Source organism: Talpa europaea (assembly GCF_964194135.1).
Source record: "Talpa europaea genome assembly, chromosome: 7".
Lineage (NCBI taxonomy): Eukaryota > Metazoa > Chordata > Mammalia > Eulipotyphla > Talpidae > Talpa > Talpa europaea.
The window spans coordinates 121,188,862-121,201,310 of NC_140074.1; the positions used below are offsets into that span (position 1 = coordinate 121,188,862).

General features: G+C 43.3%; 1 protein-coding gene across 1 annotated transcript in view; it reads right to left on the reverse strand.

Annotated features, from left to right (window-relative positions):
• Positions 1-357: 357 nt before the first annotated feature.
• Positions 358-12,449, reverse strand: part of BRCA1 (BRCA1 DNA repair associated) — a gene marked incomplete at its 5' end in the record, with an annotated part of 61,559 nt that continues 49,467 nt past the window's right edge. The window contains 7 exons of the mRNA XM_084238308.1: positions 358-689; positions 1,386-1,446; positions 2,077-2,150; positions 3,944-3,998; positions 7,792-7,875; positions 11,175-11,215; positions 11,714-11,791. Of these exons, the coding sequence (XP_084094434.1) occupies positions 568-689; positions 1,386-1,446; positions 2,077-2,150; positions 3,944-3,998; positions 7,792-7,875; positions 11,175-11,215; positions 11,714-11,791 (515 nt within the window). The 3' untranslated portion in view covers positions 358-567. The remainder of the gene's footprint in view (positions 690-1,385; positions 1,447-2,076; positions 2,151-3,943; positions 3,999-7,791; positions 7,876-11,174; positions 11,216-11,713; positions 11,792-12,449) is intronic.

Genomic DNA, 12,449 nt, shown 5'->3' on the forward strand with positions numbered 1-12,449 from the left:
AGTTTCATATTTATATCCATTCCCTGCCTCTGAATTCCCTCCCCAATGCTTCAGTTCAACATTGAGAGCTGCCCAAGGACTGTTCTAAGTCACATAATAACAGATGCCCAAGTGCTTGCCTTCCATCAAAGGGTCAAACTCTTGGCCTTTGAACACAGGGTTTTTAGAGAAACAAATTCAGAGAAACTAGCTATTCTCCTAAGGCTAGCTACTCTGTGCCTCTTGCTCTAAGCCAACAGCCCCAGCACAAGAGATAGCACTGATAAATAATGAATCAGCACCTTGCTCAATTGGTGGGGTTTAAATAGTTTTAAATTCTTTTCAGGTGAAAAATTACCACAATTTTGTACTCATGACAGATTTTCAAAGGGTGACTTGAAGCAGAAAATCTTTAAGGGACCCTTGCATAGCCAGAAGTTCTTTTCAGGCTGATGTGCATAAAATATTTAGTAACTGGGACTGTGAAAAGATTGAAGAGGAATGCCCAAGGCCTGGAAAAAGGCCATTACTTAAATTCATTTCTTGGAATCCTGTGGAGACTGGCCCTATGTGTATGGTTGGCTAGAATCAGCAGCTTGGGGGGATCTGGGGTATCAGGTAGGTGTCCAGCTCCTGGCACTGGTAGAGGGCTACGCTGTCTAATACCCACTCTCGGGTCACCACAGGTGCTTCACACATCTGACCAATTGCTGGGGACAGAGAATACAAGCGGAGATTAGTGTCAGTTCACATAATTCCCAGACCAGACTCTAATCAATCTACCCCGAGGACCTGCTGGATGAATTCTTAAGGTTCAGATAGGAGCAAACTGTTGATCTTAAGCACTGCTTCAGGACATAGGGCCAGACTTAGTCTTGAGGACTGACTGCTGGTGACAGCCTACAGTCTCCGGTAACTTTATTAAACCTGAGCTCCAATGTTAAAGGGAAAGTCACCAGAGAGAGCAAAACAGCACTGCAATGTAATGAGATGGAAAATGTTTACAATACCTTAAACAAAAAAGCAAAACAGTATAATGAACATGATCACATTTGTATAAAATAGATGTGTGCATATAAACACAGAGACAACTAGAAAATTTTATCATCTCCAAGTGGTGGGATTACTGGAATTATTGTATAGTTTTTGTACTCATTTGTATTTTATTTGATAAACATTCATATTTACTCCCCCTGCCCCACCACTGAAATGGTTTATGCATTGCTTTCACAACACAAAGCAAACAATAGTTTCAAAAGAACACTTTAGCAATCCGTTCACTCATTCACTCATCAGATATTTATTGATCACCCAGACTGTACTGAAAACTGTGTTAATCAAACACTGGGTAACCTGTGGTAAACACATCTAGCAGAACCCCAGGCACAGGCACACAGGTATCTTACCATGGAAGCCATTGTCCTCTGTCCAGGCATCTGGCTGCACGACCACAATTGGGTGAGTGCCCTACATCCCCGGAAGAAAACAGAATTTAAAAGCACAATATGGGGGCCTCCCCCGTGGCCTAGGATTGTCTCAGTGCTATCACCACTATGGCCTGAGTTTGATCCCCAGCCAGGTAGCTGATCACATATGGTGCAGCAGACCTCTCCTATCTCACATGCTGCTCCCTCAGTAGTGTATTTCAGTAGATTTGCCTATTCTGCTCCCCACTTTTGTCTCTGGTGAATCCTCTCACCACCCTACACTTCTGGCCTATATCCAGCTCTTGTATGCATAAATAAATAAATCTTTAAAAAAAAAAAAGGACAGGACTTTTCAAACATTTCTTTTCAAACGCTTCATCATTTCTTGATGGCTTGCTGAAGCAAACTATTCTGGACTTAGTCACAGAAAGGAAAGGGGAAAGGTACATGGCAAAAAGCCCTCAGTAGTGAAACACCGAACTCCTTGCTTATCCAGTACAGATGGAGTCTTCTGGCACAGGTAAGTGGTCAGAGAAGGTTGGGGGTAAAGACAGGTTTCTAAGCCTACACTAGGGGTGGGGGTGGTTCGGAGAGACTGATAGGTGTCACCCTCGCTTAATCACAGGACAGATAATGTGTACTCCCCCTCTGACAGGCAGCAAGGGCTTACCTCACCAAGGGTGAATGACGAAGGCTCCTTCACCACAGAAGCCCCACAGAGACGTACCATCCATTCCAGTTGATCTAAATAGGGAATGTAGACTTAAAATCACCACAGTAATCTGCACCCTTAACCTGCGCCCTCTACCCCAGACTCATATGGATGAAAGCTAACAGCAAGATTTATCAGTGGGAGAAGTCTCTCTGCTACAAAAGGAACAGAAGGGTCTTAAATGAAGATCTATACTAGGAGTATGGATTCAAGTCAATTTTCTTTTGATATGTTACCTACTCTGGTTATAGTCTCTATAAGGCCACTTGGTTGATAAAGTTTGATAGTCTTGCAAATAAAATACTTTTGAAAGAAAAAAAAAATAGGGCCTCCCTGGTGGCACAGTGGTTAAAGTCTCAGCACTATTAAGCTATCACCAGCCACCTCGGCATGAATTCAATCCCCGGCCAGGGAGCTAGCCCATATGGTGCAGCAGACCTCTCCTGTCTTGCTCACTGCTACCCTCAGCAGTGTATTTCAGTATATCTGCCTGTTCTGCTCCCCATTCTTTCGCTGGTGAGTCCTCTCTCCACCTGCACCTCTGGCTTACACCGTAGTTCTTGCATGCATGCATAAATAAAAATGAATCTTTAAAAAAAGAAAAAAAAAAAGGCAAGACCTAGTTTCAATTAATTTGCCAAGTCTTTGGCTAAGATATTGTGAAAAATGCCTGTCTCCCCCACTCCCTACCTAACTCTGTGTTGGTAATTGATAATCACAGCCATCCTTGGTGGAAATTATTGTAAATGTCAAGAGAAGATAATTTATTCACTCAAAAAAACCCCCAAAACCATGTTATTCTGGACAGGGGAGTCAGCACACTGGTGGGCAAAGGCTACCTCCTTAGCTGGAGTCCACACACTCAGGGGAAGAAACAGCAGAAGAAATCACAGAGATGTCCCACTTGCCCCTGAAAAATCAACAGAACTACCAACAGGGTAGTTTCTATGCCCAGTCCATTTCTGGGAGTTGCTGAGCTGTTCCCTGTTTGAGTGAACTGAGGTCATATATCAAAGTTAAAAAAAAAGTACTTTTATCAAAGTAAAAAAACACTGACAAATTCTTGAGTGCCATGTGGAAATTTCATAAAAACCCAATCAATAACCAATAAAGAAGACAGAAGCAAAATTATTTTTCCAGGTTCTCTTGCTGCCACCCATCTATCCCTGAACAAATGCCTAGCTGGGTCTTACTCTTTCTGAGGAGTAAGACCTGAGTCCCTGGGGCAGAAGTGGGCATATAAGGCAAATGTTGGTAGCCTTTGTTTTAGAGGCTATACACACACGAGGCCCCCAGAGTTGCACAATTCCAGAGCTGAGTCCCATAGCACTCCTAAACATATTATCACATTCAGTGTCAAATTTAATTAGAAAATATTCATCAGGAGTCTTCCCCTGCTCTGGGCCTGTGTGGGCCCCCAGACCCACAGGGTGTACGCAGGGGCTGTGCTTTCTTCTCCTTTGTATCCAGTGAAGATGGCTTAGGAAGAGCAGAACTTTCTTGACTTTTATAAACCCAAAAGATCTCTCCCAATTTATTATTTCCCCCTTTGATCAAAGAAGTGGAAAAGCAGCCCAACCCAGGCTGAGTACCGAACAGCCTGTGTGCTAGATCCTAACCACTCTTCTCTTGCTCTTCAGAACAGGTGCAGGCTTCTCTGGGCCGTAAGGTAATATCTACGAGCAATTCTGTCTGATGGGTGTAGGGAACTAAAATATCTTTAAAACATCTCACCAACCTAGGGAACCCCATAAAGAGACCTCTCACACCCCACTATATAAGGCACAGGCGAGTGCTAGTGAGCACAGTTCTCCCCGTTTCTTACCTGTGGGCATGTTGGTGAAGGGTCCATAGCAACAGAGTTCGAGGCCCCTGAAGATCTGGAGGATGACAGGGGTGGGGTGGGGGAAGGAGCATTAGTTATAAGATAGTAAGGGGGGTCACGAAAGACAACATAAAGAGACTCTCAGAAATGAACTTTCCTTTTCTTTTTTTTTTAAAGATTTATTTATACAAGCACTGGGTACAGTCAGAAGCACGGGGGGGTAAGAGAATTCACTGAAGACAGAGCAGGGAACAGAACAGGCAGACTGACGAAGTACACTGCTGAGGGGAGCAGCGGGCAGCAGGAGAGGTCTGCGCGCCATTCGGGACCCTCGCCCGGCGGCCGGGGATCGAACCGGCGCTGCAGAGGCTGCGGGCAGCTTCGCAAGCCAGCGCTCAACCACTGCGCCACCAGAGGAGGCCCTTTTTTTTTTTTTAAGATTTATTTATTTATGCATACAAGAGCTGGGGTACAGGCCAGAAATGCGGGGGGTGAGAGAACTCACCAGAGACAGAGCGGGGAATAGAACAGGCAGACTGACTGAAATATACTACTGAGGGGAGCAGTGGGCAAGACAGGAGAGGTCTGCTGTGCCATATGGGTTTCTCCCTGGCCGGCCAGGTATGGAACTTATGTTGCAGAGGTTGTGGATGGCTTTATAATGTGGTGCTTAACCCCTTGCACCACCAGGGAGGCCCGAACTATCCTTTTTCTTAACCAACTGATGATTTCTTTCTTTTTCTTTTTGCGTAGAAGAACTGGGGTGTAGGCTAGAGGTGCAGGGTATGAGAAGACTCACCAGAGACAGAATGGGGAGCAGAACAGTCAGAATGACTGAAATATGCTGTTGAGAGGAACAGCAAGGAGACAGGAGAGGTCTGCTACACCATGTGGGTCAGCTCCCTGGCTGGGGATCGAACACATGCCACAGCAGTGATAGCGTTGAGACTTCACCCCTAGAGCACTAGGGAGGCCCCCATCTGATGATTTCTGCTGCTACTTTCCAGAGAACTTTGATGAAGTTTAGAAGACTTTTTGGGGATATGTACACAGAGTTGATCTACTTTATTGTTGTTTTTGTCATGCAAGTGCTGAGCATCACACTTTGGCACCAATGAGACTGGTCTCCTCCCTGATGACTTTTACAGGTGACTTCACTTGTTAAGAGGTAAGAAGAAACTGGTCCCTCTTTATGTTTGATAAAAGGCTTGGATGGCAAGAAATTCCAGTTACAAGTATTAGTTGACATTTGATGTTTATCCAGACTAGGTTAATCAATATGAACCATGACCCTAATTGGCAGGGAGGTCTGTGTTTACATGCTCCTTTTTTCCTCTTTCCTCTGGTCCCCAAATATCTGTTCCTGGCTCCCCACTACTCTGAGAATGGCCACTGTTCCTTCAGGCAACCTAAATAGATTTTTTGAAAAATATTTATTTATTTATTTATGCATACAAGAGCTGGAGTACAGGCAGGAGATGTGAGGGGTGAGAGGATCCACCAGAGACAGAGTGGGGAACAGAACAGGCAGACTGACTGAAATACACTGCTGTGGGAAGCAGTGGGCGAGTCAGGAGAGGTCTGCTGCGCCATGTGGGTAGCTCCCTGGCCAGGGAATGAACTCGTGCTGCAGTGGCTGTGGATTGCTTCATAATGTGGTGCTTAACCCCTTGCACCACCAGGGAGGCCCTAAATAGATTTTAATCTAGAAGTGTAGCCTGGTTCTGCTGACTGACTGCCTGGTTTCTGGGAGACACAAATCACACTGTGCCTGTAGGGGCCTCTTCCCCTTACAGTGCTTGACAGCTCTGTCCAAAAGAACTTTGTATGATGATGGCATTTTCTATATTTGCATTAATAAGATAGTCACATGTAGCTACTGGACACTTGAGAGTTGGTTAGGGTGGGTGAAGTACTAAACTTCCTATTTTATTTAATTTTAGTTATCTAAAATTTAAACAGCCCCACATGGCTGGTAGCTACTGTGTTAGGCAAATTCTTCCACCAGCATTGGCATGGGTTGTTAGGAAAGGACTTGGGTATCACTTAAAAGAAGAAATCTAAATGTGTGCCAGTGGCTGGATATTTCTCATTGGGATATACACTTGAGAACTCATATTCTTTTGACCCTCCTTCTTTTTACCCTATTAATTCCACTGAAAACAAAATTTCCAGGCCTTAGAACTCATTTTGTTCAAGTAAGAGAGTGAGAAAAAAATCAGGAAGCTAAGAACATATGATGGCCCTTAAGGAAATGACTCCGTTCCCCTTCCATTTCAACTATAGCAGAGGAACACAAAAGGAAAGCAGGACAAGTCAAGTCTGTTTCTGTTTTAAGTGACAGCCCCCATCTGTGCTATTCTAACTACCTGTATGAGTAACTGCGTCCCCAACCTGCTGACAGCACCTAGATCCTCATAATGCTACAAGTTCCCTCCAGGCAGTCAATTGGAATCAAATGTTGTTGTGAGAAGAACAAAAATTAGAAATTTTTGTATCCAGACTGACACACATCGATGAGGATGTCATGTCACAAGATAAGAAATTTGAGCTTTCACCTCTACAAAGACATTTCTCTTTCACAGGAATACTATGGAGACATTAATGACTTTCAGAATGTCATTACTTTGACCAGTCCCTTGCCATCACTGCCACCCCAAATGCAGGGAAAGAACCCTATAGTACTGGAATTTCCTCTGAAGAAGTGAAGAATCCGGCACTAATTCTGTCTTGTAGACAGTGGAATAAAAGCAAATGGCTGGTGCACAAGGAGCTCCCCTGGGGTGAAAGCAGAAGTAGACATAGATCCAGCAGCTTTCTTAGCTTCTGGAAGTTACACTTGCCATGCTCAGTGGGAGAGGGCAGGCTGACCCCGAGGTTTCTGCGTTCCTGGACTTGATTTGTGATCAAGTCCCAAAAGTAGTTTTCCTTAGAAAATCACCTTTTTGGTTCTGAAGTTCTGTAAAGAGGCAGAAGGAGCTCTGCATGGGGATGTTCTGAAATGCCCAGGGGTACACACTTGAAAAAGAAATGCAGACAAGGAAAACAAGTACTCAATCAGTGACGTCAGAAAGCAGCCGGCTCAGGCCTGACATGCAGGTATGAAGTCTTGCTTCAACTTCTCCCTCAGAAAACACAGTTTTTGGTTCTATCATCTGCTATAGTGTGATCAGGGGAAAGTCACTGAATCTTCCTGGCCTCTAATCCTTCATTTGCAAAGCTGCTAGAGTAATTCTTCTCCTCTGTGAAATTTTCTCTAACTTCCAAAAAAACTATGACATTTTTGTTCAGAGCTCAGATACTGAAACTAGACTGCCTGGGTTCAACTTCCAGTTTTGCATTCACAACCAGCTATGTGAGCGTAGGCTCAACTTCTCTGAGCCTTAATTTTCTCATCTATAAAATAGACATAATTATAGTACATGCCTCATAGGGCTGCTATAAAATTGCTAATTGTTACTATTAATCCTTTTCTCTTCCATGTATCCATAGGACACCCCCTTCATACACTTACACTGCTTTAGAAAAAATCGTCATAGTGAGGTATAAAGAGCAAAGATTGTTTCACATCTGTTTCAAATCCCAGCTCTGCCAATGATCAGCTGAGATTTGGATGCCAGGCTGGGATCAGTATTACATAGATTCTCTATACCTTGAAGTTCCCTCATTCCTAAAATGGAGATAATGTCACACCTTGCTGGGCTGGGAGAACTAAAAAAGAAGACACATGAAAGCACCTCATGTGTGCTCTAGCAACGATGTGTGATGCCCCTTACAAGATGAACAGGACCATGTTCGCAAAGGGGGATGCAACACAGAGGGGTCAACAAAGCCGAGGGAGGCTGTACCTTTTCATCTTGGGATTCTCTGCTTCTCTTTGGACCTTGGTGGTTTCTGCCATTGACAACATCTCCTCTGACTTCAAAATTATGCTGGAAGAACCAAAACCAAACCAGAGACTCAGAGAAAGAGCCACTTCCTTCAACAGAGGCACAGCAGTTATGTAGTACTGAAGGACTTCAGGATTGCCAGGCTGAGTTCTGACTCTCCCACCAGCTGAAATGACCAGCATCTTAGCTGTTGAAATCAATTCACTGAAGCAAATCTTTGTGGGCAGAAATTAACAATTGGCTTTTCACCTCACTGGGACTTAATGTATTTTAATTTTCAACATGTATCTCTTCTCAAAACATTCACTTAGCATTTAGATTAAACTGCTAATACTGTGCTGTTATAAAGATAACTGGAGAATTCCCGATCTCTTAAATCAATTGTGTATTACCATTTAAAGAAATATGGGTTTCTCAGATTTCCACTGAAAGGTTTATAGCTAATGAAATGAAAATGATAAAATATACATTTAATACACTGAAGTAAGTTAGAGGTTTTTCATTATCACTATTTTGGTTGGTCAAGGACAAGAGAATAAAGAATAATGGGTTTCAGGAGGTTAAAGACTTTTGAGAAATCTGGGTAGGAACGCTTAGAAATAATTTTGATTGAAACTCAAATTGTAGGGAAGACTACAGCTGGTGCCAAGAGTATTACGAAGAAAAATAAAGGCATGAGTATAACAACAGGCTGTTATTAGGGGAAAGAACACTTAACATTTCCTAATCTCTTTGGTGAGAGCGGTGATAAATGTCATGTATTTGAAGATGACCCTCAAATTTATAGTCCTGATTGTATCCCTGCTTGTTATCCTCGACTGTTTCCCAGATCCCAAATTCACAAATTGAAAAAGCTCTTGATTTTACTCCTGCTTCCTACCCTTCCCTTTGTTATTCTACACCTTTCTCACCTAATTTAATATTACTAATATCCACCCATTGTTCGGGGCAAAACCCTCAATTCTTCTCTTTACCTCATCCTCCAAATTTAACTCATTAGTAAATCCTATCTCCAAACAGCCCTTTTTAAAGATTTATTTTATTTATTTATTTATACATATAAGAACAGGGGTCTAGGCCAGAGGTGTAGAGGGTGAAAGGATTCACTAGAGAGTGGGGAGCAGAACAGGCATATCTACTGAAATACACTGCTGAAGGGAGCAGCAGGGGAGACAGGAGAGGTCTGCTGCGCCATGTGGGTTGCTCCCTGGCCGGCTGGGGATTGAACTTGTGCTGCAGTGCAGCAATAGCTTGATAATGATGTGACTTAACCCCTGAGCCACAAGGGAGGCCCTCCGAACAGCCCTCAAACCAACTTTTTCTTACTATCACCATGCCTCCAATTAGCCTTCAAATAAAATCCATATTTGGGGGATTTTACCTATTTTTTGGTCCTTGTCTGTGACCTTCTACCCTTTGTCTAACGTTTCCCTATATGTAATTTACTCATTACTATTCTTCAGCTACGCTGGTCTTTCTTTAATAAATCAAACTTATTCCTGCCTCAAGACCTTTATGCTTGCCGTTCCACTGTCTAAAACACTTTACCCTACATTTTTTAAGATTATATTCTCTCTTGTCTTTTAGGTCTCAGCTCAAGCTTTATTGAGAAAGCTTTCCTTGGTCTTAGCCATACGGTCTAAAGAGTGAACCCTGGGGCCTCCCCGGTGGCGCAGCGGTTGAGCGCTGGGTTGCGAAGCTGCCCGCAGCCTCTGCGGCGCTGGTTCGATCCCCGGCTGCTCCCTGGCCACCAGAGGAGGGTCCCACATGGCGCGCAGACCTCTCCTGCCGCCCGCTGCTCCCCTCAGCAGTGTACTTCGGTCCTTCTGCCTGCTCTGCTCCCCGCTCTGGCTCTGGTGAATTCTCTCACCCTCCCGCGCTTCTGACTGTACCCAGTGCATGTATAAACAAAACAAACAAATAAATAAATAAATAAAAATATTCAAAAAAAAAAAAAAAAAAAAAGAGTGAACCCTGTCCTCAGTTAATTGCTAATCTGTTCTATGTGTTTCCTCAAAGTATTTATTGTTATCTTTTTTTTAAGATTTATTTTTATTTTATTTATTTATTTTTATTTATTTATTTATGCATATAAGAACTGGGGTGTGTGGGCCAGAGGTGCGGAGCAGAAAGGGCAGATCTACAGAAATACACTGTTGAGGGGAGCAGCAGGTGAGACAGGAGAGGTCTGCTGCACCATATGTGGGTGGGGACTGAACTCACGCTGCAGTGGCTGGTGATAGCTTGATAGTGCTGAGACTTTCACCCCTGTGCCATCAGGGAGGCCCTTTATTGCTATCTTCTTTTTTTTTTTTTAAGATTTATTTATTTATGCATACAAGAGCTGGGGTACAGTCCAGAGACGTGGGGTAGTGGGGGGGAGGCAGTGAGAGGATTCACCAGAGACAAAGTGGAAAGCAGAATAGGCAGACTGACTGAAATACACTGCCGAGGGAAGTAGTGGGTGAGACAGAAGAGGTCTGCTTCGCCATGTGGGTTTCTCTCTGGCTGGCCGGGGATCGAACTCGTGCCGCAGAGGCTGTGGATTGCTCCATAGTGTGGTGCTTAATCCCTTGCACCACCAAGGATGCCCTTTATTGCTATCTTAAATGCATTTTCATTTATTGTGTCTCTTCCCTTGATAGAACATGATCCCCACCAGTGCAGGAACCTGTTTTGTTTATTACTATATTCCTGGTGCCCAGCACATAGTAGGGCTCTCCAAACCAAGAAAAATGCCATTTAATTAGTTATGAATATACTCAGTAGTGCATAATAGTTTAAAACTGCTTTTGCTAATTTTATTTTGCCTGATCTGTTGTCACCAGTAGCTTTTAGATGGCTCTGTTCTAAAATTAACCTCCTCCCACACTCTAGCTTATTTACCTCTCACTGTTCTCAGTATCATAAAGAGGAATATCCCTTCGAAGGAATCTGATTTCTAAACAGATATTTGCATATTAGTGTACAGGATTTTTCTTTAACAACAGCAAACAAGCAGTTTTCAACAAATGTACATGCATGGAAGAGTTAGGTGGGCCTGTTTCTAATGCTTATGGATCTTTTCTTTTGGCTTTATAAATGCCCTTTCTTTTCTCTGAGGAGAGGACTGTTTCTACTGAAACTTAGAACGAATGAGTGAGAACATAATTTCTGGTTTGCTCTGCATAACTTTTTTTTTTCACCCTCTCCCTACCCCCCAGCATAACATTTGATCATCCCCATCATCAAAGAAAATCTGTGGAAAGTGATGCAAAAAAGGCAACAGAAAAATATTTCAGTGACAATGTGAATCAATGGCACCAGGTCTTTCTCATTAGTTTGTAACAGCAAATACCTACCTCATCGAGGATCTTTCTTTCCTTAATAGACTGGACCACCCCTAAAGAGATCACAGAAAAGAGAGTCAGGTCACACGGAGCTCACTAGCATGCTCTTCTGATGGTTCAGTGATTCAGAAGAGCAGGGGAGGAAGAACACTGAGGAGAGGTCGTCTCCATAAAGTCACAGCTCCTTATTAAGGTTTGTAGCAGAGACTTCCTTCTAGAGCACAGTTGATGCTTAATTTAAGCATTATAAAAGTTCCTGCTGCACACGGATTTCTGCATACTATCAAATAAATCCTTAGTTCATATGATAACATTGCCAGGAACAGATTAGGTCCTATTAGTTATAAAAAGAAATCCATTTCCCCAACATAGCTAGCTTATCTGAACAAAGAGATATGCATTAAAGATAAAGCTAGTTTAGTGTTACCATTAAAAACCTTTTGGTAATTCAGATTCAGCATTAGCAAAAACCTTAGGTGTTAAAATGTTAGGTGTAAAAATGCAATTCTGAGGTGTTAAAGGGAGGAGGGGAGAAATAATATTATACTTACAGAAATAGCTAACTACCCATTTTCCTCCTGCAATTCCCAGAAAGTATTTCAGTGTCCGTTCACATACAAACTCAGCATCTGCAGGAAAAAAACCAAGCAAAAAGACATTTGAAGGATTAGTAGAAGCAGAAAACAAAATGAGGTGCTGCCATAAGAAGCCAAGGAGCCTCAGCTCATATGGGACTTGAGATCAACCTGGACTGATGATTCCACCACCCCTCATAATAAAATCAGAGTCTGGAAGCACCCCAATTATAACCAGCAGGTCTGGAGCCTAGGAAAGGCTGATGTGAAGTTAAGACCAGAGGAAATGCCTGCCCCATCTTCTAGATGCCAAGGCTAGCTGAAGATCCCCAACATCATGTTCAAGGAACTACCCATTGGCAGAAGTACTGACACACTGGCAGAAGTACTGACACAGGTGGACAAGGAAGAGCTACTAAAATGGATGGCAGAATGTGAAACTAAAAGAAAACAATATTGTGGGGCCTCCCTGGTGGCGCAGGGGTTAAGATGCAACCTATAAAGCTATTCACAGCCACTGCAGCATGAGTTTGATCCCCTGGCCAGGGAGCAACCCACATGGCACAGCAGACCTCTCCTGACTCGCCCGCTGCTCCCCTCACAGTGGATTTCAGTGGATCCACCTGTTCTGCTCCCCACTCTGTCTCTGGTGAATCCTCTCACCCTCCCGCACATCTGGCCTATACCCCGGTTCTTGTTTAAATAAATAAAT